This window comes from Pogoniulus pusillus, chromosome 28 (genome assembly GCF_015220805.1).
Source record: "Pogoniulus pusillus isolate bPogPus1 chromosome 28, bPogPus1.pri, whole genome shotgun sequence".
NCBI lineage: Eukaryota > Metazoa > Chordata > Aves > Piciformes > Lybiidae > Pogoniulus > Pogoniulus pusillus.
Window position 1 is genome coordinate 253,914 of NC_087291.1, and position 27,277 is coordinate 281,190.

The 27,277-nt window shown below is 42.7% G+C and overlaps 1 protein-coding gene across 1 annotated transcript; it reads right to left on the bottom strand.

The window, feature by feature from the left end:
• Positions 1 to 5,231: 5,231 nt before the first annotated feature.
• On the bottom strand, positions 5,232 to 26,828 carry NSUN3 (NOP2/Sun RNA methyltransferase 3). The gene is made up of 6 exons (XM_064167272.1): positions 26,624 to 26,828; positions 25,451 to 25,560; positions 23,497 to 23,840; positions 20,497 to 20,651; positions 19,877 to 19,998; positions 5,232 to 6,760 (listed from the first exon to the last, which is right to left on the bottom strand). The coding sequence occupies exons 1-6, from the start codon at positions 26,726 to 26,728 to the stop codon at positions 6,499 to 6,501; spliced, it is 1,098 nt and encodes a 365-aa protein (XP_064023342.1). The 5' UTR covers positions 26,729 to 26,828; the 3' UTR covers positions 5,232 to 6,498.
• Between the last annotated feature and the right edge of the window lie 449 nt (positions 26,829 to 27,277).

Below are 27,277 nucleotides of genomic sequence, written 5' to 3' on the forward strand. Positions count from 1 at the left end.
CCATGGGCTGACAGCTTAGCCAGCAGTTTGCTGTGGGGGACAGTGTCCAAGGCCTTGCTGAAGTCCAGACAGACCACATCCACAGGCCTCACCACAGCCACCAAGCAGTCACCTGATCACAGAAGGAGATCAGGTTGGAGAGGCAGGATCTGCCCTTCCTAAACCCATGCTGGCTGGACCTGAGCCCTTTGCCATCCCTCAGGTGCACTCTTATCACCCCCAAGCTAACCTGCTCCATCAGTTTCCCTGGCACTGAGGTCAGGCTGACAGGTCTGTAGTTCCCAGGTTCCTCCATCCCACCCTTCTTGTGGATGGGGACCACGTTGGCAGTTTCCAGTCTCCTGGGACCTCTCTGGTGAGCCAGGACTGCTGGAAAATGATGGAGAGCAGCTTGGCCAGCTCAGCTGCCAGCTCTCTCAGCACCCTGGGATGGATCCCATCTGGTCCCGTGGACTTGTGGGTGTCCAGGTGGCTCAGCAGGTCCTGAACTAATTCCTCATGGATTTCCAGGGGAACACACTGCTCCCTGACCCCATCCCCCAGTTCAAGAGGCCACTTGCCCTGAACTCCTCCCTCCTTACTGTTGAAAACTGAGGTGAAGAAGGCATTCAGGACCTCAGCCTTTTCTACATCATCAGTTACAGTGTTCCCCTCCTGGTCCAGTAAGCAGTGGAGGCTCTTCTTGCCCTTCTTTTTAGCACTGATACATTTATAACAGTGCTTTCTATTATCCTTCACAGAGGTGGCAGCCTAAGTTCTAGCTGGGCCTTAGCCTCTCTAATTTTTCTCCTACATAGTCTGGCTACCTCCTTAAACACATCAGGAGAAGCCTTCCCCTCCTTCCAGAGGTGATACACCCTCTTTTTCTCCCCCAGTTCCTTCAGGAGCTGTTTGCTCATCCAGGCTGGTCGCCTTCCCTGCTGGCTCATCTTTCGGCACATGGGAACTGCCAGCTCCTGTGCCTTCAAGAGCTCCTGTTTAAAGTAGGTCCAACCATCCTGGACCCCTTTGTTCCCAAGGACTGCTGCCCAGGGGACTTTGCAAATAAGTTTCTTAAGCAAATTGAAGTTTGCCCTCCGGAAGTCCAAGGTGTGGGTTTTGTTGTAGTGCCTCCCTACCTCCCTGCATATTGAAAACTCCACTAACTCGTGATCACTACACCCCAGGCAGCCTCCCACTGCCACATCTCCTACCAGCCCTTCTCTGTTGGAGAGCAGCAGGTTAAGCTGAGCTTGACCCCTAGTAGGCTCCATTAACAGCTGGGACATGAAGCTGTCCTCCATGCACTCTAGAAACCTCCTGGACTGCCTCCTCGCTGCTGAATTAAGTTCCCAGCAGATATCTGGCAGGTTAAAGTCACCCACAAGGACAAGATCTGATCTTGAGACAGGCTCCAATTGTTTGTAGAATACCTCATCTGTTTCCTCATCCTGGTTGGGTGGTCTGTAACAGACTCCAACCAGGATGTCAGATTTGTTAGTCTTCCCTCTGATTTTAACCCACAAGCTCTCAATCCCTTCGTCCTTCACCTCCAGCTCTGTGGCATGGAGTGACTCCCTAATATACAGAGCCCCCCCTCCTCCTCTTCTCCCTTGCCTGTCTCTCCTGAAGAGGCTGTATCCCCCCAGTATAGCACTCCAATCGTGCCTGTCATCCCACCAAGTGTCTGAAATGGCAACTATCTCATAGTCACCCTGGTGGACCAGGACTTGCAGTTCCTCCTGCTTGTTACCCAAGCTGTGTGCATTGGTGTAGATGCACTTCAGCTGGGCTCTGGGTTCCCCAATTGTCCCTAGTTTCCTTCCCACTCTCTCCTTCTCAGAGAGAGTAATTGCCTCACCCACCCCCTTCAGACCTAGTTTAAAGCCTGCCTAATGAGCCCTGCCAACTCCAGTGCCAGGACTCTCCTGCCCCTCCTAGACAACTGCACCCCATCAGGATTAAGCAGGTCTGGCTCAGTAAAAGTTCCCCCATGGTCAAAGAACCCAAAGTGCCGCTGCTGGCACCATCCCTTGAGCCAGTTGTTGATGGCATAGGTTCTGCTGTTCCTCTCTGTGAACTCCCTTGCCACAGAGGGGACTGAGCAGAACACCACCTGTGCTCCTGCCCCATCTATCAATTCCCCCAGGGCCTTGAATTCCTTTTTAATTGCCCTGGTGCCCTTCTTCTCGATCTCATCCCTGCCAGCCTGTATTACCAGCAAGGGGTAATAATCAGAGGGCTGGATTAGGTTAGGGATTCTCCTGGTGGTGTCCCTAACCCTCAGCCTCTCCTCACAGGGTTTGTGTTCCAGGCCTATACTTCCCCCAGCACAGCTTGACACTGTGTCCCCTTGTTCTGTTGCTGGTTGCCTGGCAGAAGAGACCAACCCCACCTGGCTGCAACCTCTGTTCAGGTAGTTGTAGAGAGCAATGAGGTCTGCCCTGCACCTCCTCTTCTCCAGGCTGCACACTCCCAGCTCCCTCAGCATCTCCTCATAGGATTTGCCTTGCAGGCCTTTCACCATAGTTGAATTGTGTCAGATGTCACTGAATAAAGGATAATATATTGCAAATACTGAAGTTGCCTTTTGTTGTGGTTTTAAAAGAGCTGACAGAATGGGACTCTTTCAAATGAATTGGAGAGAAATGCAGAATTGTATCTGCAAGACAAAGAAAAAAAATACAGAGCATATAGATGATACATAGTGACCCCCTTGAATTTTCCCCAGCCCAAAACTCACCTACAATCCCCCATGCACCGATCCTCCCCCACCAGCACCTCTGCCACCACACATCAAAGAAAATCCTCTGGAGGCCACAAACAGGCCTACTCCTTACATGTTGTCTTGGCTCTAGCTTAAATTTCCCAGGGACTGAAAATACAGCTAACAGAACCAATACAATGTTAGGATGCCTTCCCCTCTTCCCCCTCCTCCCCCGCCGCCCTCCCTTTTCTGGAAAGAAGGGAATTTGATGTAGAGAGGGAAAGGGTAACACACCCAAAGAATACTCTGGCTTTGATTTGGAAGTTAAAAGAAAAAAACTTTAACAATAAATAAAAGGTTTTTAAGGTAGGGGAGTTACAAAGAGGTATAGGGAGGGGAAAACAAGATACAGATCTATATGTATGAGCAGCTTGATTGCAGTGGGTGGAGGCAGAATCAGGAAGGGGTTGTCCACCACATGGAGGATGACCAGGTGTTGAAACCAGGAAGGGCAGGAACAAGGGTGAGGCTGGCTGATGTGGAGGCAAAAGAGGAAGTTCCTGCGGTTTGACAGGGGCCCTAGACAGGATGTGGGAGTGAGTGGGCTAACCGCTACACCTCGGTCAGGTTCAGGATCCACCCCCAGGAGGTTTAACCCTTTACACATGTTTACCCCAATAAGTAGCTCCCACCAGACAGCAGGCAGGAAGGAGAGAAAAGGAGCACGAACTGGCCTTGCTGTCAGCTTATAAGGAGATAGCAGAATTATGGGATTGAATAACAATTTCACACCTTCCTGTGTCCACCCCACACTCCTCCAGTCCCTAAAGGATTTTTAACCCTATAGTTCCCAACCTATGACACCTTTATATATATATAAGGCTTTATCTTCTTACTGTGTCACCACCCTCTTTTTCCCCAAAAAACCAAGGAAATTACTTTTCGTACATTTGCAAGGGGAATGGCAGTAAAGTGTGACAGTATTTGAGCTTGTTATCTCTGCTGTTTCCCAGGTACACTGGCACTGCTGTGTGCTACGCATCACACGACTGGGGGCAGTCAGAAAACACTTCTCAGTTGCTTCATTAGAGATCATTCTGGCAACAGATCTCTGGCTACTCCACAATCAAAAAAAGCCATTAGCTTGCTCACCTGTGTTTTCCCTGGGACTGTAATCTTCTGCAAGTTAGAAAACCTCACTCGTTTCCATCAGAGTCACATATAAAAGAGGCAGGGCATAGGAATTAACTTAAAGAGTTCCCTGAGAAAAAGGTGACAAAAGGGAAAATGTTGTAGCCTCATCCTGAAGGTGAGCAGGAGACATCTGAGCACATCAGGTATGTCTCAGATACTTCTGAACAAACATGAAAGGTTTTCAAGTAGCCTTGTAAAGTATCCTGCTACTTTCCCACCCATGCTGCAAACCCTGCCCCTTGCTTACACATGTATGCCTCTCATCCTTTCTGATTTTCTCACTCTCTCTCTCCACATCTACTTACTGAATCCCTGTCATTAGCCAGAACTAATTAGAACAAAAACCCTCCAAAAACCTCTGCAGTAGCGTTTATCTGCTACAAAGCTAAACTTCACGTATTAATTAGCTGTGTTTTTTCCTGCCTCTTCAGTGCACTTTTAGACCGGATCAGCAAAGGGTTATAGAGAACTCGCTGCAGCTTTTACATGTTAGGAGGCTCTGCTGTATAATTTAGGTCTAACGTGATGCAGTTCATAGAGACTTGCCCATATGCTGAGATTGAGCAAAGTTCTGTTTTCAAGGATCCCTTTCCTCTTTCGGTGATTACCTATTCTATGTTCTCCTCAACCATTCGGTTTAACCACATATTTTAACTCCATCCCTGAGTAAATTACATTCTTGGCTTTCCATTTCCTGAGGGCAAATGAAACTGATGGAAAGCATTTTTACAAGGGTGCGTTACTGCATCTGGTAGCCTGAGATGACTCCAAATCTAGATAGCACATTTAATGCTTCTGGGACAAATGCCTGTGTGAGGTCTTTTTACAGAAACACAGTATCACCAGCATACTTTCGTAAACTTCTGTGCCTCAAGTTGCTTATGCTTTATACCCTCTTTACAGAGGCACTGCTGACAATTTAGTACCACAGGGACACCACAGTTTTCATCACAAAGTAGTGACCTCAGTGCCACAGACAGAACCTTACCAGAAGCCACAGTTTGGGGACAGATCTTGAGCTCTCTGTGATTGTGGATGTACTGACAGAGCTGGTGTGAATGAAGAGTCAAGGCTCATCAGTGGCTGTGAAAATTCAGCTGAGTTTTTTAGAGACAGGAGGCTGCTCAGTCAGTCACAAGCATTTCTGTGCTCACAGCAACAGAATCACTGGAGCACATAGTACTACATTTCCAGTATGGTTACATGGCACTCCTTACAGAAGACCTCGGGCAATCAACTTTATCCTGCCTTTGTTAATGAGGTGCAGAATTAGTAGTTTGGTATTTTTTTCCCCAGTATTTACAAGATGATATTCTCTTGTATTGAGACAAAAATAAGAAATAGTCAAATCTGCTTTACAAAGACACAATTGTAATTGAACAAAAATACAACACAGATATGTACAGCTAAACCACAAAATACATAAATGTACACAGTCTGAGACACACATTCCCACACAGGCAACTCATCTACCAGTAAAATATGTTTTTTTCCTTAAAAAAACAGTTATTATAAGCTTCAGCCAGGGAAAGGACTCCTGCTCAAGGAGCGATGAAAAGTCTCTATTCTACTTCAAGACAAGCATTTGATCTAACATATACACAGTTATCTTAGCCACTCACAGGCATAGTTTAAGCACTGCTGGATCAGATTTTACACTGAATCCAAGGCAGTACACAGGAAGACACAGTCTGCATGAGCATCCACATGAACGTGTGCACATATGTCTGTGCATTTATCCATAGCATAGTGTAGCAGAATTGAGGGAACCTAATATCAGCATGTGTTTCCTTACACACCATTGACATGACAGCATGAGTTCATGTAACATTTCTTAACTTGGTGGATTCTCCAGATTGTCTATTTTGCTTCTCATGACTGTAATTATGTAACAAAACTCTCTAAATACTGTGTCATTATTGCAGTTCTTTTGCTTCTGCTTAAAATACATGCTCTAGAGAGTGTGGTATAATGCAATATATCCAGGAAACTGAGTACCAAAGCTAAGCATACTTAATTCTACCAAGTGTACTGTTTAAGGACCTTTTTTGGTAAGATCAAAAATATAACAAACAAAAGCATTGGTATTGATAGAGCTGCTGATCTTTGCAACTGTAAACAAAAGACAATCCTTAACTTGTAAACAACTCTGCAAACATGAAACCTGTTTTGCCATTCCTTCAAATAGTCACTGACAGGCTCTGCATACAAATTAGTATTTACAGGAAAACAGATTATTCTAGATGTGCCACAAAGAGAATGCAGGACTTCAGAAGCAGGCACCATTTAGATAATTCACTTTAAAATATCCTGTAGTAAACCCAAATTAACAATTTAATAAAAAGCAACAAAATCAGTGTGTGGGCTTCCGAAAGCATCACTTGAAAGTAACACAAATCTCCCTTGACTTGGTAAGGATTTCACAGAGGCTCACAAGTCCATATTAGAAGACACATTTCATATTTTAAGTTACATTAAGGTAAGTGTCTAGTTTTCTTGGCATGAGGCACCAACTGATACAATGCCCTAAATTCAGTTGCTTTGAGTATGTTCATATACACATACTGTGTTAGATTTATTACATACCCCTTACGAAAAACTAACAGGCATCAGATGGCCTACCTTTTCTTTAATTTAGCAAGGTACATGGGACCCCACGCTCTCCCTTTTGCTGGGAGAACCAGGAGTTCATGCTGCTGCATACCACCAAGAAAACTGAATTCCTCAGAAACGGCTTTGGCCATTTCACTTATGTCTACAGGTGTAACACTACTGCAGGAGTTTAGAATGAGATTTATTACATCGCTGTTTTCCGCCTTCGAGAGAGTGCATGTAGAATAGACTAACGATCCACCAGGACGCAATGCTTCAATAGCAGACCTGTAAGTAATGAAAGAAAAAAAAAGAGTATAAACAATGACATGTAGAAGCTGGAGGAACTTGTAGAGACTTATAAATCTAAGGTTATAAATAGACATAAGTAAATATCATAATGAAAATATCTTAACAGTAAACAATTTTTTTAACACTAACTGCAACACAGCTTGGCATTCTCATTTATTAATGCATTTTCCATTAACTGAAGGCATTCTCTACACAACAGTGACAAGCAGAAAGCAGCATCCATTCAGTCACATAATATTTATATGCACAGCACAACTGTGAAAATACTGCAACTTTGCCTACAAAATGGGCAATGTCACACTAGAACTGCTAGCCAGACACTTATCTACTTGGGTGAATGAATATTAGAATACACAGTTGCTGTAATAGACCAAAATAATTACTGGCCTCTGCTTTTATAGTGATTTCTCAAAATGTTGCAGCTTATTTAGTAGGCAAGAGGCCTTGGGGTTTTCACCCTGATTTCCTAAGGAAATACAATTTAGTGGATCATATTGTCTGTTCATGACTGGTAAACAGACAGAATGTAAGTTCTTTTCTCTTCCCCGCTGATACGGAGTTGGAACAGACTTTATTTTCCATTAAAGCAGATCTGCAAGGCCCTTTTTCAGACAGAAAAAACGATGAAGTATAGGAAGGAAAGGCACAAGCCATATTCACCTAACCTAAGTTAGAAGACTAAGGAGAAAAATTCTAACATTTGCATCACATGAGCATTCTTCACAACTGGTACCACCATAGAACTGAAGGAGGAAGCTACACTAATGGTTCATTTGCTATTAAAATGCTCTCTTAAGATAATCTTTTCTGATTATACACTTTGGAACCTTCAAGAGTATAATGGATCATAGACTGAACTGTAAGGTACTATTTGAAGAGATCACTGCCTCTGGAAAACTGATGCTACTGGGATGAAACAGCTACCACACTAAAATTGCTCCTGAAACAAAATTTCTTTTGTTAAAGACAAAAGAATCCAAATAGCTGAAAGTTGTCGCTCAGCTTGTGAATATCAGGCAGACAGGATAAGGAATTGCAAGTGTGTCACTGGGAAATCAGTAGATGCAAAAGGGCAAGGCAGATATTTGGAAATACAGACTTATGGAGCAGAATGACACACACATTCATGCTGTATGGGAAGACACTTAGATTAGTATGTATTACTGCACTGACTTTGCCAAGGAAAATCTACAAGTGCATTGTGTTTGCCTGAGATGGAGTTAACTCTCCCCACAGCATCTTTTGTAGTGCTGTGTTTTGCAATATTGTAGCTGAGTGCTGATATCACATAGTGTTTTGGCCACTGCTGAGCCAAGCACCAGGGCTGTGCTTTTCCAACACTTCCTGTTCCCCAGCATTAGGCTAAGGGATGGACAAGATCTTGGGAGGGGACAGAGCCAGAGCAGCTGACCCAAACTGACCAAAGGGGTATTCCACACCATACGGTGTCAGCTCAAAAGCTAAGTGAAAGAAGGAAGTGTGGGTGTATTTGTTGATGGTGTCTGTCCCGTAGAGCAACGACCATGCATATTAAGCCCTGTTGCTCAGGCAGCGACTGGATTTCATCTGCTGATGAGAAGCAGAGAGTAATATCTTTGTTTACTCTTGCTTCTGTGCACAGCCTTTGCCGTGAAAGGCAAAAGCCTTTCATCCTATTAAATTGCTTCTATCTTGACTCCCGGCCTTTTGTTATAATTTCCCTCTCCCCTGTCATCTAAGAAGGGGAGTGATAATGCAGCTCTGGTGGGCATCTGCCCCCAGCCAGGGCCAAAACACCATCACAAGGAAAAAAAAAGTGTCAGGAAGAAAAAAAAGCATATGAGGTGAGCAGCCTCCAAAGGCAGCAAGCCTGATTCTAAGCCCAGATACACAAATACAGTTCCAGAGACATCAGCTCCTGTAGAGACAATCTGAGGACTTGCTAAGGGTAAAAGCTGAGCAAAAAGAGTTCAGAAACAAACTAAAAATAGAAAAGGAAAAGATAAGTCCTTTAGACAGAACTGGGTCTTTTCAGGAAAAGAATCAACAAAGAAAAGCCTCATCACAAGCAGGCTCAGAGCAAATCACAGGTGAAAGCTGGAGGAGGCTCAGGGCAGAGCTCATTGCTGTCTGCAGCTGCCTGAAGGGAGGCTGTAGCCAGGTGGGGTTGGTCTTTTCTGCCAGGCACCCAGCAACAGAACAAGGGGACACAGTCTCAAGTTGTGCCAGGGAAGGTCTAGTCTGGCTGTTAGGAGGAAGTTGTTGTCAGAGAGAGTGATTGGCATTGGAATGGGCTGCCCAGGGAGGTGGTGGAGTCGCCATTCCTGAAGGTGTTCGAGTAGAGCCTGGATGCAGCACTTAGTGCCACGGTCTGGTTGTCTGGATAGGGGTGGGTGCTAGGTTGGACTTGATGATCTATGAGGTCTCTTCCAACTTTGTTGATACTGTGATACTGTGACATTTAGAATGCCACCTTGAGACTACAAAACAGAGCAGATTATCATCTAAATTCCTCTTCCAGATTGTATTTACTGAAATGCTGCAGTTACCTGTATACATTTGAATTGCCTAGCTCCAAATAGTCATCCTTTACCCCTTCTGCATCCCAATGCACATATACTCCCTCAGCACACTAGAAAAGCACTAGTACTACACCTGAGTCCCTAGGCTGTCTCCACTGCCTCTCCAGCTACCTTCCTTGTTTGCAGTTGTCTGCTATGGCTGCATCTGTCCATTTAAAAGGGCAGGGCCTATGCTGCTGCTTTCTGGCCTGTTTGAGCAACTACAGTGCACCCAGATGTATGGAAGAGAATTATTCTAAAGCAGAACAGGAATATAGAATTTTCCCTTCTAATAAATAAGCCAGAAAGAAACACATGCTGATCCTCTGTCTCCCTGGTCTTGTACCAGTTATGGAAAACATAAAAGCATTTTTCCCATCTGATGCTTGCTTACTTTCTAGCTTTCACGTTTGAACTCAGAGTGCTGAAGTCCAAATGGGCTTTCATAATGATCAACCAATCTTAATGGTGTTATTGGAAACCACCTACTCTACTCATTTTCACAGAACTGCTCCCTCCAGCTACACATTTTTCATGTATACAGTAATGCTGAGTCATGAGAAGGCAGCTGGTTGGCTTGAAAATGTGAACACACAAAATGTGTGTGATATTCAAGATGTACTCATAGAAGCAGGTAATGGCAACTGCATTCCTACCTTTAAGATGGATACTAGATGAACATTTAAGCAAGTGATGAAAGAATTTTACCATGTAGAAGTGGAAAACATAAAGTACATATAGAAACAGATATGGCTATAGCTTATAGGGTTAAAAGCCTGGAAACTTGCTAAGTGTCCTTTTCCTACCACAAATAAAGTAACAACCAATCAAGATAACATTCAAGGGACCATGCTTCTAGGACTGAGTCAGTGAGGCTGTGATTTAGACGAAAGTACAGCACAGGGTTCCAAATGAAATCCTTCAATTATTGGCTGGGCAAGAGGCACCCTCTGCTGTCTCAGATTGTGATCTCTGCTGAAGTTTATTAGCTGGCTAATACACAGATGCTCATTGCCAAGACCATCTACCCTGGTAACACTTCAATACATGTTGCAGCCTCTCTCACACTTTATCTAGATTTATCTTTTCTAAGCAGATGTAGATTTTTACAGAACTTTTTCACTTGTGATGTTTCCTTCTCTCATAACAAATTTGACTGAAAGGGTTAAAAGTTCTGAGAAGGAAGAGATATTGAAGAAGCTGGCAGACAGATGCACAGCAACTATATGTAAGTAAGTCTCACATCAAAACCCCTGTCTCCTCAGCTTGGGAATCTTCACTGGCCCATGATCCAAAAAGGTACAGATTTTCAGTGCAGTTATCTACTCTGATAACTAAGTGACAAAATATCTAAGGAGAATTACTTATGTTGCAAAGTTAATCAATGTCTCTGTCTATCTTGCGAAGTTCAGCAACAGTTGTTTCAGTGGCTGTGTTCAAAGTCATACCTGATTAAGCTGTGCTTGGCTTTTGATAAACCTGCACTGAGCTGTAACATTTGAAGTGCTAGGCTCAAAAGTCAGGGGGTGATACTTGACTAGGCTAATCAGTATCCTTGTCATCAGCGGGACCAAGAATTCATTCATAAGAGTATGTGATCAATTAAATATTAAGAAACTAGACTTTCTATCAATGGAGGGAAACAGGCTTATCCAAGGGACAAGTCAGATTTGGAGCACAACTGAAAGACATCCTGCAGAACCTACCACCACTACCATGGCACCTCCATGTAGGAATGTAAGATTTGTTCTACATTTGGCATCCTGATTATCCCCCAGATGCTTACTTAAATCTCAACTCCTAGCAGAAGTTCAATGTCTGTTCTAAGTACTTGTAAAGGGTTAACCCTCCTGGGGGTGGTCTGAACCTGACCCCAGGTGTAGTGGTTAACCCACTTCCTGTCTAGCCTCCTATAAAAACTGGAGGAACTTCCTGCTTTTCTCTCTTTGCCTGCCTGATAGCACCACCCTTGTTCCTGCTGCTCCTGTTTTACCACGTGGTGGACAACCACTTCCTGACTCTACCTCTATCTGTTGACATCAATCTGGTTGTATACCTACTTTTGAATCTTGTTTCCTTTACTTATACCTCTTTGTAACTCCCCTACCTTAAATACCTTTTATTTAAAGATTTTTCTTTTAACTTCCAAACCAAAGCAAGACTACTCTTTGAGTGTTTTTACCTCTTTTCCTCTTTACATCTAATTCCTTTCTTTCCAAAAGGGAGAGGGGAGGGGAAGGCATCCTATTATTGTATTGGATCTGTTAGCTGTATTTTCAGTCTCTGAGAAGGTTAAACTAGAACCAATACAGTACTTTGCAAGTTCCAAAAATGGGCCCAAAATCTAGAATGATGAAAAAAAGATGGTAGAACAAACGATCATGAAATACTTTTCCACCTTCCCCTTATTATTTTGTTTAAAAAGAAAACACATTAAAGATGATTAATCTCCAGGGCTTTTTCACCTTAGTGATACTGATGACCTTCATGTTTATTATATAACCAAAACTTTAAATATATATCTAATTATACTTATTTTCATAAATTCAGGTATATACATTTACCGTAACAGATTTTACATGTTACAGGCACTAATATTGCAAAGTTTCAAGCTTTGTATGGAGAAACACTCTGTGCTGGGTTAGGAACTGGCTGGAGGGCCAAGCCTAGAGAGTCGTGGTGAATGGTGCCACATCCAGCTGGCAGCTGTCACTAGTGGTGTCCCTCAGGGATCAGTACTGGGCCCCATCCTCTTTAACATCTTCATAGATGATCTGGATGAGGGCATGGAGTCAGTCATCAGCAAGTTTGCAGATGACACCAAGCTGGGGGCAGATGTGACTGGGTTGGAGGGCAGAAGGGCTCTGCAGCAGGACCTCCTGGACAGATGGGCAGAGTCCAAGGGGATGGCATTCAATAGCTCCAAGTGCAGGGTGCTGCACTTTGGCCACAACAACCCCATGCAGAGATACAGGCTGGGGTCAGAGTGGCTGGAGAGCAGCCAGACAGAGAGGGATCTGGGGGTGCTGATTGATACCCACCTGAACATGAGCCAGCAGTGTGCCCAGGTGGCCAAGAGAGCCAGTGGCATCCTGGCCTGCATCAGGAATGGTGTGGCCAGCAGGAGCAGGGAGGTCATTCTGCCCCTGTACTCTGCACTGGTTAGACCACACCTTGAGTACTGTGTTCAGTTCTGGGCCCCCCAGTTTAGGAGGGACATTGAGATGCTTGAGCGTGTCCAGAGAAGGGCAACGAGGCTAGGGAGAGGCCTTGAGCACAGCCCTATGAGGAGAGGCTGAGGGAGCTGGGATTGGTTAGCCTGGAGAAGAGGAGGCTCAGGGGAGACCTTATTGCTGTCTACAACTACCTGAGGGGTGGTTGTGGCCAGGAGGAGGTTGCTCTCTTCTCTCAGATGGCCAGCACCAGAACGAGAGGACACAGCCTCAGGCTGTGCCAGGGGAGATTTAGGCTGGAGGTGAGGAGAAAGTTCTTCCCTGAGAGAGTCATTGGACACTGGAATGGGCTGCCCGGGGAGGTGGTGGAGTCGCCGTCCCTGGAGCTGTTCAAGGCAGGATTGGACATGGCACTTGGTGCCATGGTCTGGCCTTGAGAATTGTGGTAAAGGGTTGGACTTGATGATCTGTGAGGTCTCTTCCAACCCTGATGATACTGTGATACTGTGAAATGTAAGAACACACTTTAAAAGCACAGTAAACTTTTCATGTAGGCTCATGATTTTTTCCTATTTTCCTATAACCATTTTAGCTTTATCAACTTCGCAACCCTTAAGAAGCATCATCACTGTTGGCAGCTGATGTAACACAAAATTTTATGCTACATATCATATTACACCACTGCAGAAGTGTGAAGTTGTCATTTTAGTGATGTATGATAGTCAAGGCACGTCAGAAAACACTAAAATTGGTGAAATGCAGGACAATCCATTAACATGCCATATTTACCACATAAGGCCTGTGTAACTCCAAGGTTAGTTCTTCCAGATGATATAACAGTGTGTAAAAGAAATAATTACATTATAGAACTACGAGAACTATTCTGTGTTTCTTAAAGACTACACATACTCTAAATTAAAGGGGAAAAAAGGTCTCTTTTCTGGGGTTCAAAATGCAACTTTGGTGCATATCAGCATTTATGAGACTTTAGTGATATCAAATAGTCCAAAATTTTAATGACATTTTCAAATCACACATCTAATGCATGACCCTTGCTTTGAACTACTGACATGATAGCCACCAAACTCCCACTTGAATCTATCCAGCAAGATACTCCTGTAATCCAAACAAACAGCAGTTGATGTCCATCTCATTCAGGAAATACTCTAGTAACACAGGCAGAATGCTCCCCACAATGTAAATGAGGTTTGAACAAAAATGTTAGAAAAGTAGCAGCAATACTTTTTTGACTGGTTTTTTTTTTTTTTTGGTACTGTGTTAATTTGAGCCTAGCTGGGAGATTTTAGTGAGAGGAATTAGATTATAGGCTGTGAAAAGGAAACAATGGTGATGTCTACTTCACTCATAGGCTAGCTGAGATGTGTAAAACCAAGAACACAAATATAGGTAAGAGCTGCTCTTTGGCTCTGGCTGCATGCACTTCTAACTTGATGCCTACCTAACCCATCTGCTTCCAAACCCCCCCTGGCCAATCCTTCAAACTCACCTTGAATGCAAGGCAAAGTCTGGGGTAAGGTGGAGGGGTGGGAAGAAGGTGGAAGGGTGGTTGGGAGCCCTTCCTGGGGACTCTGGTTTCTGGGAGGGGTGTTATATTCCTGTATTACTTTTTAACTGGTATATCGCTGTATATATTGTAAATATCTGCTTGTATATTGTGCTAAGCTGTAGATACAGCTTAATTTCTTTAATTTCCCAGTCATCTGAGCCTAGTCTGGGAGATTTTCTTAAGTGGGGGGGGGGGTGGGTAACACCCAAACCATCACAGGTACAGATTCAAAGGCACATACTGTACTATAGAAGCTGCATTAATATATCTATGCAAACTGCTCATAATGCAGGAGTACTAAATAAGATTTTTAAAAGAAACCTATTATTTTCAGGAAGTTATATTTAGTTTATTTCTCAAGATTCACCATAAATCTAACAATGGATAAGATACTAACAATATATTATTTAATGTCTGAGGAAAAAAAGGACCATTTAAACCACATGATAACTCTAAAAAGCTCTCATATGGAACTAAAAATAGTTAGCCAGAAAGAGGATTTTACACATGTTCCAAAAATTAAACATGATAGGCTGACATTTTATTCATTCTAAAACTCTTGATGTCTCAAATATCCTTTTTAAAACAGGCAAACAATAAAGATATATTTGACACTATAGCTAGCACCTGCATGTGCAGCATACTCTGCCTGCGCTTGGGTTTATGTCACACGCCATCACAAGAGTCAGAATTAAATATGCTCATTTTTCAACCATTTTCAAAATTAAAGTAAAAAGATCACACACATTTAGGGTAAATTTAAAATAGAGCCCTTCAACAGTGCCATCTTTTGGCAACTGGGATGTAGTTTGGCTCAATATGCAAGATAAATCTTGTTAGAATAAAAACTGACAATCCTATCATAAACTGTTCAAGAAATAAGGTTCTTATTCTTCTTATAAAAACAAAATATTGTTTTTATCCTCAATCCTATGCTTCTTGATTAAAGATATCCTTCTTTCATTAGCCTTATGAAGTCCAGTAAGGACAACTACAGGATCCTGCATCTGGGGAGGAATAACAGCAGGCACTAGTACAGACTGGGGGCTGCCCTGCTGGAAAGCAGCTCCATGGAGAAAGACCTTGGAGTCCTGATGGTCAGCAAGTTCTCCATAGGTCAGCAATGTGCCACTGTGACCAAGACAGCCAATGATATCCTGGGGTGCATCAAGAAAAGTGTGCCCAGCAGGTCTAGGGATGTTCTTTCCCCCTCTACTCTGCCCTGGTGAGACCACGCCTGGAATACTGTGTCAAACTTTGGGCGCCCCAGTTCAAGAAGGACAGGGACCTGCTGGAGATAATCCAATGGAGAGCCACAAAAAAGATTACAGGACTTGAGCATCTCCCCTATGGAGGGAGAAAGAGAACTAGGGCTGTTTAGTCTGGAGAAGAGAAGACTGAAAGGCAATCTGACCAGAGTCTACACATATATCTGAGAAGCAGGTGTCAAGTGGATGGGGTCAATGTCTTTTTTTGGTGGTGCACCTTAATAAGACAAAGAGCAATGAGTACAAATTTGAGCATGGAAGGTTTCACCTCAACATAAGGAGAAATGTCTTTACAGTCAGGGTGATGGAGCACTGAACCAGGCTGCCCAGAGAGGTTGTGGAGTCTCCTTCTCTGGAGACATTCAAAACCCACCCAGATGTGTTCCTGTGTGGACTACACTGGGTGATCCTGCTTTGGCAGTGGAGGTGGCCTTGATGATCTCGACCTCCTCTTAAAGCAGATCTTCAAAATAAATAAAGCAAAAAAGCCAAAGTGCATGACCAAATCCAGAAAAAAAAGATCCTCCCTGCCAAGGAAGATCTGCTAAAAAAAAAAAAAAAACAACAAAGGTGCAAGATGAACAGATTTTCAGATTACAAGTTTCAGGCAAACTGAAATTTTGGGCTGTCACTTGACAGAAATTAAAATAGGCCTCCCCATTGCATATCATTCCTTGCAGTTGTGTTTTATATTTAGTACAATTGCTAAACTGAAATAATGCTTCATCTTCAAATCACACAGGATTTCTTAGGCTACTCTCAACAAAATATCTGAGATCCAGTTTTCATTTTTGTTTTACGGACACAGGAACAAGGTGAGAAATGCCCATGAGCATAAAGCATCACAGAATCTGAGCAGGCAAATCAGAGGCAGCTCTGCAAGAGCTGACTCACAGAAGATGAAATACAGATGGATTACTGTAGACTCAGCTTCCCTGAATATTACTGTATGTACGAGAGACAGAATTCAAACTCGGTATTATATTTATAATTATGCACTCTAGCCATAAACCTAAGGCTTGAATTGAGCAGCATTCTACAACTGTAGCTTTGCAAACTTCCAATGCACTTGTATGAATCATTTAGCCTTTTCTGGCCTGAATGCATTATTTCCTTTTTCCCTGTCACGTGAGATCTGGTATATCTTCAGTACAGAATATCCATTCAAAAGTGATCCAAGGAACAATAAAAATACAATGGACAGCTATACCATTTACTATATTGTTGGCGTAAACTGGTGGAGCACCTTGGGTAAAATGACTCTTTGCTCACCAATATGGTTAGATGGTCATAAGCCACTTTATTTCCGTGATACAGTGACTTATATGCATTCTAGCAAGAGGCGTGCTCCACCAAGATTGGTTACAATCTGAGGGTACAGGGTTATCTATGTAAGGCATAGATAGGTCAGCATACCATAACAATCTGAGGGTCAGCCCTCCAGACCACCTACTCCAGCCCCCTTGGCTATCTAACTCTGCCCACTGCAGCTGTGTGTGGGGTGTTCACTTGTTTACAGTTTGATTTCCTGGGCTAGCAGCGTCCCAAGGCCGCTTCTCAGCACAGTTGCTCATATTTATCATTTCTGTGTCCTCTGCTAACAAGAATTCTCCAACACTATATGCCAAATATTTCACCTGATAGCACTTGTAATCTGTAACTCTTGAACCTAAGCATTTATTTCCTGTGGTCCAAAATCTTTTAAAAAAAAATTCCACTGTACATAAGAATAGATTGGTCACTCTATGTAACTACTGAGGTCTATGTTGAAATTAAATTGAAATTACCATCCTTTTACTTCAATTTACATATCAAAAGCATATTTTGTGTTGCAGAAGGCCAAAAAATAGACCTAACGCGTGTCCTGGATCACCCAGACACAATCCCCCACTCCCCCTTCCCCTTTCAGAGTGTGGAATAACATGTTAAAGAAGACAAAGCACCTGGAGTCACTGAGTCTGAGGACCTGGCTTGCCAAGACTTGTTTTGCTCCTATGGTAAACAACTTACATATATGTGCATGGCCTGTGTTTTCCCAAATATGGGTAAAGCGAGCCCATATCTTCCCCTAATATGGTTAGTTTTAGCCAAGTGTCATTCTGATTGGTTAATCTCCGTTGCCCAATGCAGCAATCAAGATTCATGCAATTGGTAATATGAGCAAAGCTGTAAAAAAACCTCACCATGCCACGCCTCGCTTTGCCCTGCCTTACTATGCCTAGCCAAGCCTTGCCTTGTTGCCTTGGGGACCAGGAAGCTTTGATACTTCAGCTTTGCTGCTTACCAAGAAGCTTTGATGCTTCAAGCTTGTCTACCTGGAAACTTTGCCATGCCTCAGTTTACCAGGGAGTGGCATAAGTGCCCTTCAAGCCATAGGCAAGTCATTGCCAAAAGCTGCCCGAAACTGGCCAGCCTTAGCCAGCAGGCAGGTAATGACAACCTAGACTGTGCAGAAAGAGGAAACACGAGGAGAGCCAACTGCCCCCTAGCAAGCTGTATTACTGCTGTAATTAGCTGCTGTAGCAGCTACAGCTATTGAAAGCAGTAAGCTGCTACTAGCTAGAGAGCTCACTTACTGCAGCCTGCCTGGTGAGAGAGAGCAGGTTACTGTCACATCACAAGACACTGTGCTTGCCTGCACACCTGCAAACCTCCACGCTCAGTCTGGATCCCTGGGAGGACACCGTCTGACCGAGAGGAATCAAGACCAGGTCAGGGACTGGGCAAACCCCCACACCCTGCCAGAGTCTTGGGGAAACTCTAAAATCTTCCAGTGGTTACTATACCACTGACAGCACTCCTCTAAAGTGCTCTGGGTACTGTCTGGGACTATACTGCAGGCCCAGAAAACTAGAGATACTAATTTGTGAGTAAATATTCTAGAATGCCTCTTTGTAATAAGTTCTCTGCTTACTCTGTAATTGTGCCTTCTGCTTTGGCAGAAAGGAGACTCTTGAGTCCCCCTAAAGGGCAAGTGGTTCTTTCCAAAAGCTTACTGTTTGTGTTTTGCTAATTGTTTGCTGCTCCCCTGTATATATGCACTGTATATATCCTGTAATCTATTTGCACAACTGAGCATAAAGATCCTGTAAATAAGAAAATATTTTATGTATTAATAGTTAATGATTTTAATAAATCATATTTAATAATAATTCTATAGCAATTTTGTCCTTACATATCAAACTCTTACTGCTGTTGCTATAGTAAAGTGTACCTTCAATAGAAGCAAAAGTTCTCTTTTTGATTTTGATCTGATTTGGTCTGACAGGAATGCCTCCTTTTAAAAAAGATTCCTGCTGTCATGAGCTCTCCACTTCAGGATTATGATTTCGAGTGATTTATGCAAATTCTCAAAACTATTCTCTATGATATATGCTTTGTTTTGATAGGGGTAAAACCCCCTGGATTTTATATGTCAAATACTGAAAAGGGAAAACAAACAGGTCAGTATTTTAAATGTGATTGATTTCTTCAAAGAACATGATGCATTACTGCAGTAAGATCCTCATATTTCTGTTGTAAATCACAAGCTTCTGCTAGGCCTTTGTCAATTGGAAGACATACAAAACTATTGCGAGCTGTGAGCTGCAGCAGTGGAAACTTTCCATAAAAATTGACTTTTTCTTTCTTTTAGTATGTTATTTTCTTCTCAATTCACTTTGGCAGATAGACTTCAGGTGTGACTGCTACTTTGCAAAAACCACTGAAGTTTAGAAGCTATTATTGGGAAGTCACCACTGTTTTTTTCCTGGTGAGAATGTAGAGTTTGAAATGTTTCACAAATCCTAGCCTATGGCTGAGATCACTAAAAAGTGTAATACATGGAAATCTTGATTTTCAATGGATGTTCTTGAAAAATAAACAAACCCATTCCTCTTTCCTCCACCAAACCCCACATCCTTCTATCCTTTTACCCTATTGGTTATGATCGTCTGTGCTACAAACGGCCGTATGTGTATTAAATTCAAGCACCACCTAAGAAGGTGCAGTAGTGAACTCAATCTCTTTATATAAACAGCCCAAAAGCAAATTATGAAGCTGCATTAACTAATGAACCAAGTGATGGTTGGTAACCAGTCCTGATTTAGAGCTCAGGTATCAAAAATACTATGAAGAACCATAAGGGGTAATTATTTGAAAGAACTGCAATAAACAAAGTTTGAGGCAGCATGCCCAGTTTGGCAGGTATATAGAAAAAAAAAGCTATTAAAAATTGTGTGACTTTTTTCATCTGAGGAATGCACCTGAAACCACTTTACCTGTTTCCATCAAAATATTTTGTTATGACTGTTCTGAGTCATCTGATAAAGGACATAAGTGAGCTAAGAGGACTGTACAGCAGTATGGCAGTGAAGGCATTGTTTATATTACTCCATACAAATATCCACAATCACTTTAACCTAGATCTAAATAGCATTGCAACAACATACTCATCACATTCTTTTCACATGGTGAAAGGGTTTTGGTTATTACACATAATGAATCTTGCATCTTCTTATTAATTATGAAAAGCTCTTTTAATAGCATTCCTTTACACTACTCACCTTAGCAGCTGGAACTGCAGAGATGATAGCTCCTTCCTTTGTATTAGTCTAAGTGTAGCTTGCCGAGTATCAGAAGAGAAAAGCCAACTTCTGTCACTTGAACAAGGAGCATCAACTAGCACCTGTACAATAAACAACAGCAAATGAAACCATTTACAATAAAGATATTCACATTCTGAACAGTGTGTGCCAAAAATCTACTCAAACTTTCTTTTGCAAACACTTAGAAGAGCCTTTTTATTTTCTATTTGACATTAAAATTATTTATTTTTAATTAATTTCATAGTTCTTTGGGGAGGGAGAAGATAAGAAATTACTACAAACCCCTCTGTCCAAACAGCTGTCCCTTGTTCCTCACCTTCCTAATTACATACTTTTCAAAGAACACTGCTGCAAGATTGTAAGAATTCACCATCATGGCTAAATGGGTAGCATCATAATAACTGCACAACAGGTCTCATAAAGCGATTCCTGAGGCTCTACAAATCCTGTACTCGAGCTTGGTTCCCCTTGACAGGTCAGGTATTTTTGTGGAGGCCAGAAAAAAGAACATGAAAAATAAAAAGAGAGCTGGATAGGAAGAAAATAAGGCAAAATACAGAAATATCATTTGACATTACCTTGTCATAAAATTCAGGCTTAAGATCTCCAATTTGTCTACCATCCAGTGTAGAGAACATTATTAAGTTAATAAAAGCATCTGGAATGAAGGATTCTATCGTCTGTTTCAACCGTCTTGACCTCAGAACATCAGATTCATTACAGTGAAACTGACCTTATAAAATAGAAAGTAAACACCCTAAAATAAGACATTGTTTATTGTTTTGTTCTTTTATAAATGTAAGAAGTTAACACTGGTTTCAGAAGTTCTACTGTTTTCCCATGATTGCCATAGTTTATACCTTATGTGCTTGTGTTATTGCACAATTTATGGCAATGCTGAATTTTCACAAATTCAACTAAATTTAAACATACTCCCACAAAGCAATATATATTTACTGGCAAATACTTGCGCAGCAATAAACTTACACAGTAAAACAAATTTTAAACATGATTCACATCCAAAGACCAATGCTAAGTGAGTGTCTTTCTGGCTACTCAAGCCATGTCTAAATCAGGGGTCCTCAAACTTTTTAAACAGGGGGCCAGTTCACTGTCCTTCAGACACCAGCGGGGGCCAGATTATAGTTTGGAAAAAAATGAACCAATTCCTATGCACACTGCACATATTTTATTTGTAGTAGTGCACGAAACACAGGAAAAAGAATGCAATATTTAAAATGAAGAACAATTATAATCAACATAAATAATATTTCAGTGTGAACTATGGGCCTGCTTTTGGCTAATGAGATGGCCAATGTTAGGTTCCATATTTGTCACTGCTAGTCGCAGCAAGTGATGCAAGTGTTCATCAGTTAGTCTGGATCTGATTGGAGATTTCAGATGTTTCGTTTGGGAAAAAGTCTGCTCACAGACACAGATGCTGCCAAAGATGAGCTTCCCCTTTCCTTGAAGTTGGACACTGAAATTGTAGCAGCTCTGTTACATCTGTCAGGAATCCAAAGTGCCATCTCCATTCTGATTCTTTAGCTCTGGTACTTGTTTTTAGAAAGCATAAAATCATATACCTGTGGAAGTCATAAAATCATTTCAAAACTCTCTCTCGACTCAGCCAATGGACTTCTGTGTGGTACAGAGTATCTTCATAGGCAACATTTAGCTCAGACAGAAATTCCTGAGACTGGTTTAGTGCATGAGCCCTAATGAAGTTAACACAAGAAACCACAATTTTCATGACAGAGTCCAGCTTCAGTGATTTACAACACAGTGCTTGTTGGTGGATGATGCATTGTATGGCTATTGGATGTGAACGGCTGCGTTCGCACATGCTGTTAATGCTGCAAGCACTCCTTTCATGGACCCCATCATCAGCTGTCACACTGAATAATTTACCCCAGTCCAGCTTCAAATCATTCATAGTTTGGCAAACTTTCTCAGAGATATCCTCTCCCGTAGCTGTTCCTTTGATGCTTTTCAGTGTAGCAAGTGCCTCTGTGACTTCGAAAGAATCACTTGTGCCACGAATGAAAATTAGCAGTTGTGCAGAATCACGAACATCATTGCTTTCGTCGAGTGCCAACGAGAAACAGGAGGCGGACAAGGCGGCAGCGGGGTTTGTAGCCGAGAGGCGCCCCATGGCGGGGGCAGGTCGAGGACGAGTTGCTGGTTCCAGCCCAGTCCCGGCGGTGCTCGGCGGCTGCGGAGGCTGGCGCGCGCATTAAGTGGCAGGAAGAGGCTGCTTGGTTTGCTTCCAACCCCCGGCGGGGGGGTTCTGTAAATACCGGTGGGCCGGATTGAGGACCCTAGGGGGGACGTAGTTTGAGGATCCCTGGTCTAAATGAAGTACGTGCTCCTTATTAATTCATTGATATTCTTTTAAATAAAGAAAACATCAGACCCATAATACAACATCCAAAGCTGAACAGTTCAATCCTTTCTGTTTTAACAAAAGCCTTCGGTTGCACTCATTTTTAACAGTGTAGCCCCCTGAGAAGAAATACTGATGTTGCCTGTACTCGGACCAGAAACACAGCACGGTTATTTTTTCCTCCTAGCTCTGTTTTCTAATGCAGTAAAATTTCTATTTTCATGTCTCTAAAGGTTATCCTGTACCGCATCTGCCACACAATACACTAACTTTTAGCATCCTCTGATTAAGAATCAACTTCCATCTTAGGTTTTCAGAATCAATTTGGTATCTTCAGAAACAACCATGAAGTAAAAATGTAGTTTTTTCAAAAACCTTTTGAAAGGGAAATCCACACTTAATTTACCTCACTACCATCACCTTATTCCTCTGAAGACAGAGAGGGAAGCGGCTGTAATTAACTGGAGCAAGTTGTGATGGCCTCATCAGGAAGAATACAAGGTGCTGTGAACACTTTGAGACAATCAATATCCAAGCTAACATACATAAAACAGCAACCACAGCTTGTTTTAACTCCCTGGCCTAGAAGACCTGCTTGCTATTGCCTTCTAAACTCTTTGATTATCTCAGTGTCCTTCTGCAAGTTTTAGGCAGATTGAGGCACACTGCTTATTAAACACTGTTACAGAACAATTCCTCACCATAACCTTTCTCCTTCTCCCTAAACCTTTCATGTTTAATTTGTTAGGCCCTGTTTTACATCAGTACACTTAAATTTACTTGTACTGTTTGCATGGCATTGGCCAGAGAGGCAGCAGAGGAAAAAGAAAAAAACAAACAGAAGTACAAGTATTCCAAGCGTGCGGATTACTACCTCCCTGGGCCAATTAATCTACATGATTTTAAGTACTTTCTTGAGAAACTGCAACAAAGGAACCAGTGGAGGAAGAAAAAAAATTGCTACTGCGCTTTTGCCTGTCTGTGTGCAGTAACCTATATTTAAATAACTACCTCATTCCTCGTCCTCTTTTAAGTAAACAGACTTCATAAAAGTCTTATTGAAGAGTATGGAACTGCTTGGAATATAAATTGTTGTTTGCTTGTTTGCCGCCAGTACAGAAAACAGGCACAACTAAAACAGACGAGGCACAAGAGCCAGAGATCAGCTTCTAACAGCCACTTGATACTTTACCTGGAGAGGCACACTGCAGTATAGCTACTGATTTACCCCCTGGAGCAGCACAGAGATCCAAAACATCTTCCCCATCTTTCACTTCTAATGCCAACACTGGCAACAGCGAAGCAGCATTTAGTAGGAAATACTCTTTTAGTTTACCAGCCTGGTGTTTTTGTGCAGGAAATCTCCCAGGAGTTCTGCTGATGTAACACTGAAACGACGATGGAAGATAGGGCAAACGTTCTTGAAAGGCAGGATGATATCCCTTCACATGCAAGGTGTTCTCCAGTTCAGTGGACTGGCTGAACTTGTTAAGTAGAACAGCATACTGCCAGCACAACGGCTGTGTGAGTACATCTCTAGAGTGAAAACCGGAAAAGGTTATATTTAGTAATCTGAGAAATAATATGAGCTTTCCATACCATAAGGAAACCTTTTCTTATGTAAGGGTAATGATCTCACCATTGGATCTCACCAAGGTAATCAAAAGGGAAACACTTTGATTAGATACAATGAAGAAAACTGTACAGGAAAATAATTTCAGTAGGAAATCAAGCCACTGTTCAATTATTACATTTAAAACACTAATAATATGTTCTCTATTTTTCATAATTATTTACCGAATGACTGAAGAAATTATGAATTATGAAGTGTAATGCTCTGATTATGAAGTATACTTCTTCAAGGACAAAGAAAAAAACCTTTATCTTAATTACAAATATCACAAAAACAACAAATAAAATCACCTTGGCTTTGCAACACTTATTCCAGCCAACACCATAAAGTACAGTTCTTAACAAGTGTCCTTTTCAAAATTTCCTTTTATGTTCTGCAAACACTGGGCCAGAAAAGCTTAAACTGATGGATGTTTTTGGAAAGTAAAAGAGCAGTAGGTTCCTACTTACATGGTAGGAACATACCTGTTTGTATTTCCATTCACTTTTCCAGAAGTTTCTTACATGGATTGCCCTCGTTTTCTATTTAACTTTCTCAAAGTATTTTTTCATGTATCTTGAAACAAAAATATTCCTCTGGAATATTTGTTGTCTAAACCAGAACTATGCATTGATACAACCTAAACAGGTTGATTCACCTAAACCAGCACTATACATCTGTGCTTTTTTTGTTTGTGGGGTTGTTTTTGTTTTGGTTTGGTTGGTTGCTTGTTGCATGAGGTTTCCCTTCATCGATGGAGACACCTATTTAAACTAATTTTTAATCCAAAGAGGCTAAGCTGAAGCAGTAACTCAAAGGAACCACATCGTTTCTAAGACTCCAAGTATGTGAGATTCTTCTCTCTTCAAAGTAACATGGCACAGATCATGAGAGCATTTCTCATGGGCTTTAAGTCAAAGTCAGCTGCTTCAGTTCAAATACTTGTTTAAAAGTACAAAAGCCAAGCACTGAACTTCTCCAGAAGAGCTCCTCTAATGGCTTTTCTTTGAGTGACAACTGCTAGCATTCACAGAAGCTAGCTCTCAAATACCACAGCCAGTTCTTCTGCAGCTGTGTAATCAAGACCCAAATTCAGTGATTCAAGTCTTTTCGGTACATGTTGTTAATATTTCTTCTAATGGAAGAAATTAGGGGATGTACTTCTAATGTATTTGTCTCAGTCTCTCCAGATACTATAAAGCTAGAGAAAAAAAAACACAAGGCCTAGCAGCATTTCATAAAGGGATGCTTTCCGGAGTATGTTTCAACAAAATAGTGAACAAACACAGAACGTGGCAGTCTCCTTGCAGTGCTTATGCATACGGGAGCACAGAAATTTCAACACATCCAGAAGAATCAAGTATAAAACTAAAATAATCCAAATTTTAGTCCTCTGTTATTTAACACATTTATGCTAGTTCTAAACTGAAAATAAACTAATACAGTAATTACAGGCCATGACTCTTTCCAAAGTTATTTTATGAAATACTTAACAGAACCTCTCCTCTCTCTCCCCCATCTTCCCAAAACAGACCTGATGTGTGTCCATGTATCTCCCAGTTCTGCTGTGTACTGCTTCTCAAAATGATCCAGAACAATCTGACAAATCTGCTTTTGATGTTTCCCTTTTGCTTTATTTCCCAGCTTCAGAGAAAGAAAAAAACAGAAAAGCAGTAAACCCAAACAAATTAAACCCTCTCTAGTTCTCACTAGAATTATGAAAAGACTATTTTATCAATAAATTCAGATCAGTGATATTTGGATGTTCAAGCATCAAGGTCACATCACACATGCAACCAGTATCTAACAGAAACTGCAGAGAACAAACAAGCTAAGCAAGTATACTCTCTTCTTTCCTCCTTGTCAACAACTCACTCAAAGCTTGCTGATAACACTCCTCCACAACTTAGAATCACAGAGTGGTTTAGGTTGGAAAGGACCTCAAGGATCATCCAGTTTCAAGCCCCTGCCATGGGCAGGGACACCTCCCACTAGAACAGGTCACTCAAGGCCTCATCCAACCTGGCCTTGAACACCTCCAGGGAGGGAGCAGCCACAGCCTCCCTGGGCAACCTGTGCCAGTGTCTCACCACCCTCCCCGTAAGGAACCCCTTCCTAATATCTAGTTTAAATCTCCCCTCTGTCAGTTTAAACCCATTACCTCTCATTACAAGACCTTGTCAATAGTCCCTCCCCAGCCTTCCTGTAGGTCCCCTTCAGATACTGGAAGGCCACTATAAGGTCCCCTCAAAGTCTTCTCTCAAGGCTGAAGAGACCCAACTTTTGACCCTAATACTCCAGAAGCAAAACAAGCAGGGCATAATTATGATCCGGTACTATGATCACCTTCACCCATGTGCTGAAGAGTCATTGTGGAAGTCACCTAGAGCTGAGCCAGAACGCACTGCAGAAGTCGATCCAGGAATAATTTTTTAACAAACAAACACTGGCTACACTTTTTGGTCCATTTCTTATCCAAGTGAAACTGTTTGAGGCTATTGTGAAGAGGAAAGCAGAGCAGGGGCCACTGCCCGATGACCACCCCCACCGGCTACAGAAAACATTCCCCCCGGACGGATTAACGAACGGGCCCTAGGCCGGAGGATGAGCACCGGCCCAGGACGTTCAGGAAGAGGCCGAGAGCCTCTCCCGCCCCGCTTCCGGCTAGCCGCCCGCCAGCCGCGCCGCGCCCCCGCCCGCCCCTCACCTTCTCGGCAGCTGGAGCTGCCGCTCGCCGCGGCGGGAAGGCTGTCCCGGCGTGCCGGGAGCGCGGCATCAGCAGCCGCCGGGCCGCACCGCGCGGCAGCCGCATGGCCGAGGTCGGGGTGGAGCGGTGGGAGCAGGACGCCGCCTGGTGGCTGAAGGGGGCAGCCCGATCGTCCGTCTGGCTGCGGCCCCTCCTTCTTTGCGCCCCGCCGCTGCCTGAGGATGCAGGGCTTGGCTTGAGTTTGTTTCTGGTGTCTTTGTGGCTTTCTGTTTTACCAGGGGAGGCCGTAACGTGTCCAGTTGGTTGGTGTGGCTAGTAAGTTCTCCTCCCCTTCTATTCTGCCCTGGCGTGACTGCATACAGAATATTGTGTCCAAGTCTGGGCCCCTCAGTTCAAAAAGGACAGGGAGCTGCTTGAAAGAGTCCGGTGCAGAGCCACGAAGATGATTTAGGGAGTGGAATATCTCACTTACAGGGAAAGGCTGAGGAGATGGGTTCTCTAGTTTGCTGAAGAGGAGATTGAGGAGAGACCTCAGTAATGGTTGCAAGTATGTGAAGGGTGAGCACCGACAGAGCCAGGCTCTTCTCAGCGCCGTCCCATGACAGGACAAGGCGCAGCAGGTACAAGCTGGAGTACAGGAAAAGGTTTTTCACT

Excerpts from the sequence above, each read along its gene's own strand:
- NSUN3 (XM_064167272.1), bottom strand. The coding sequence starts at position 26,728 with ATGCGGCTGCCGCGCGGTGCGGCCCGGCGGCTGCTGATGCCGCGCTCC. Across the intron at positions 23,841-25,450 it reads GATACATGGACACACATCAG|AGATGTACTCACACAGCCGT; the intron begins GTCTGTTTTGGG and ends TTTTCACTCTAG. Across the intron at positions 20,652-23,496 it reads ACTGCAGTGTGCCTCTCCAG|GTCAGTTTCACTGTAATGAA; the intron begins GTAAAGTATCAA and ends CTATTTTATAAG.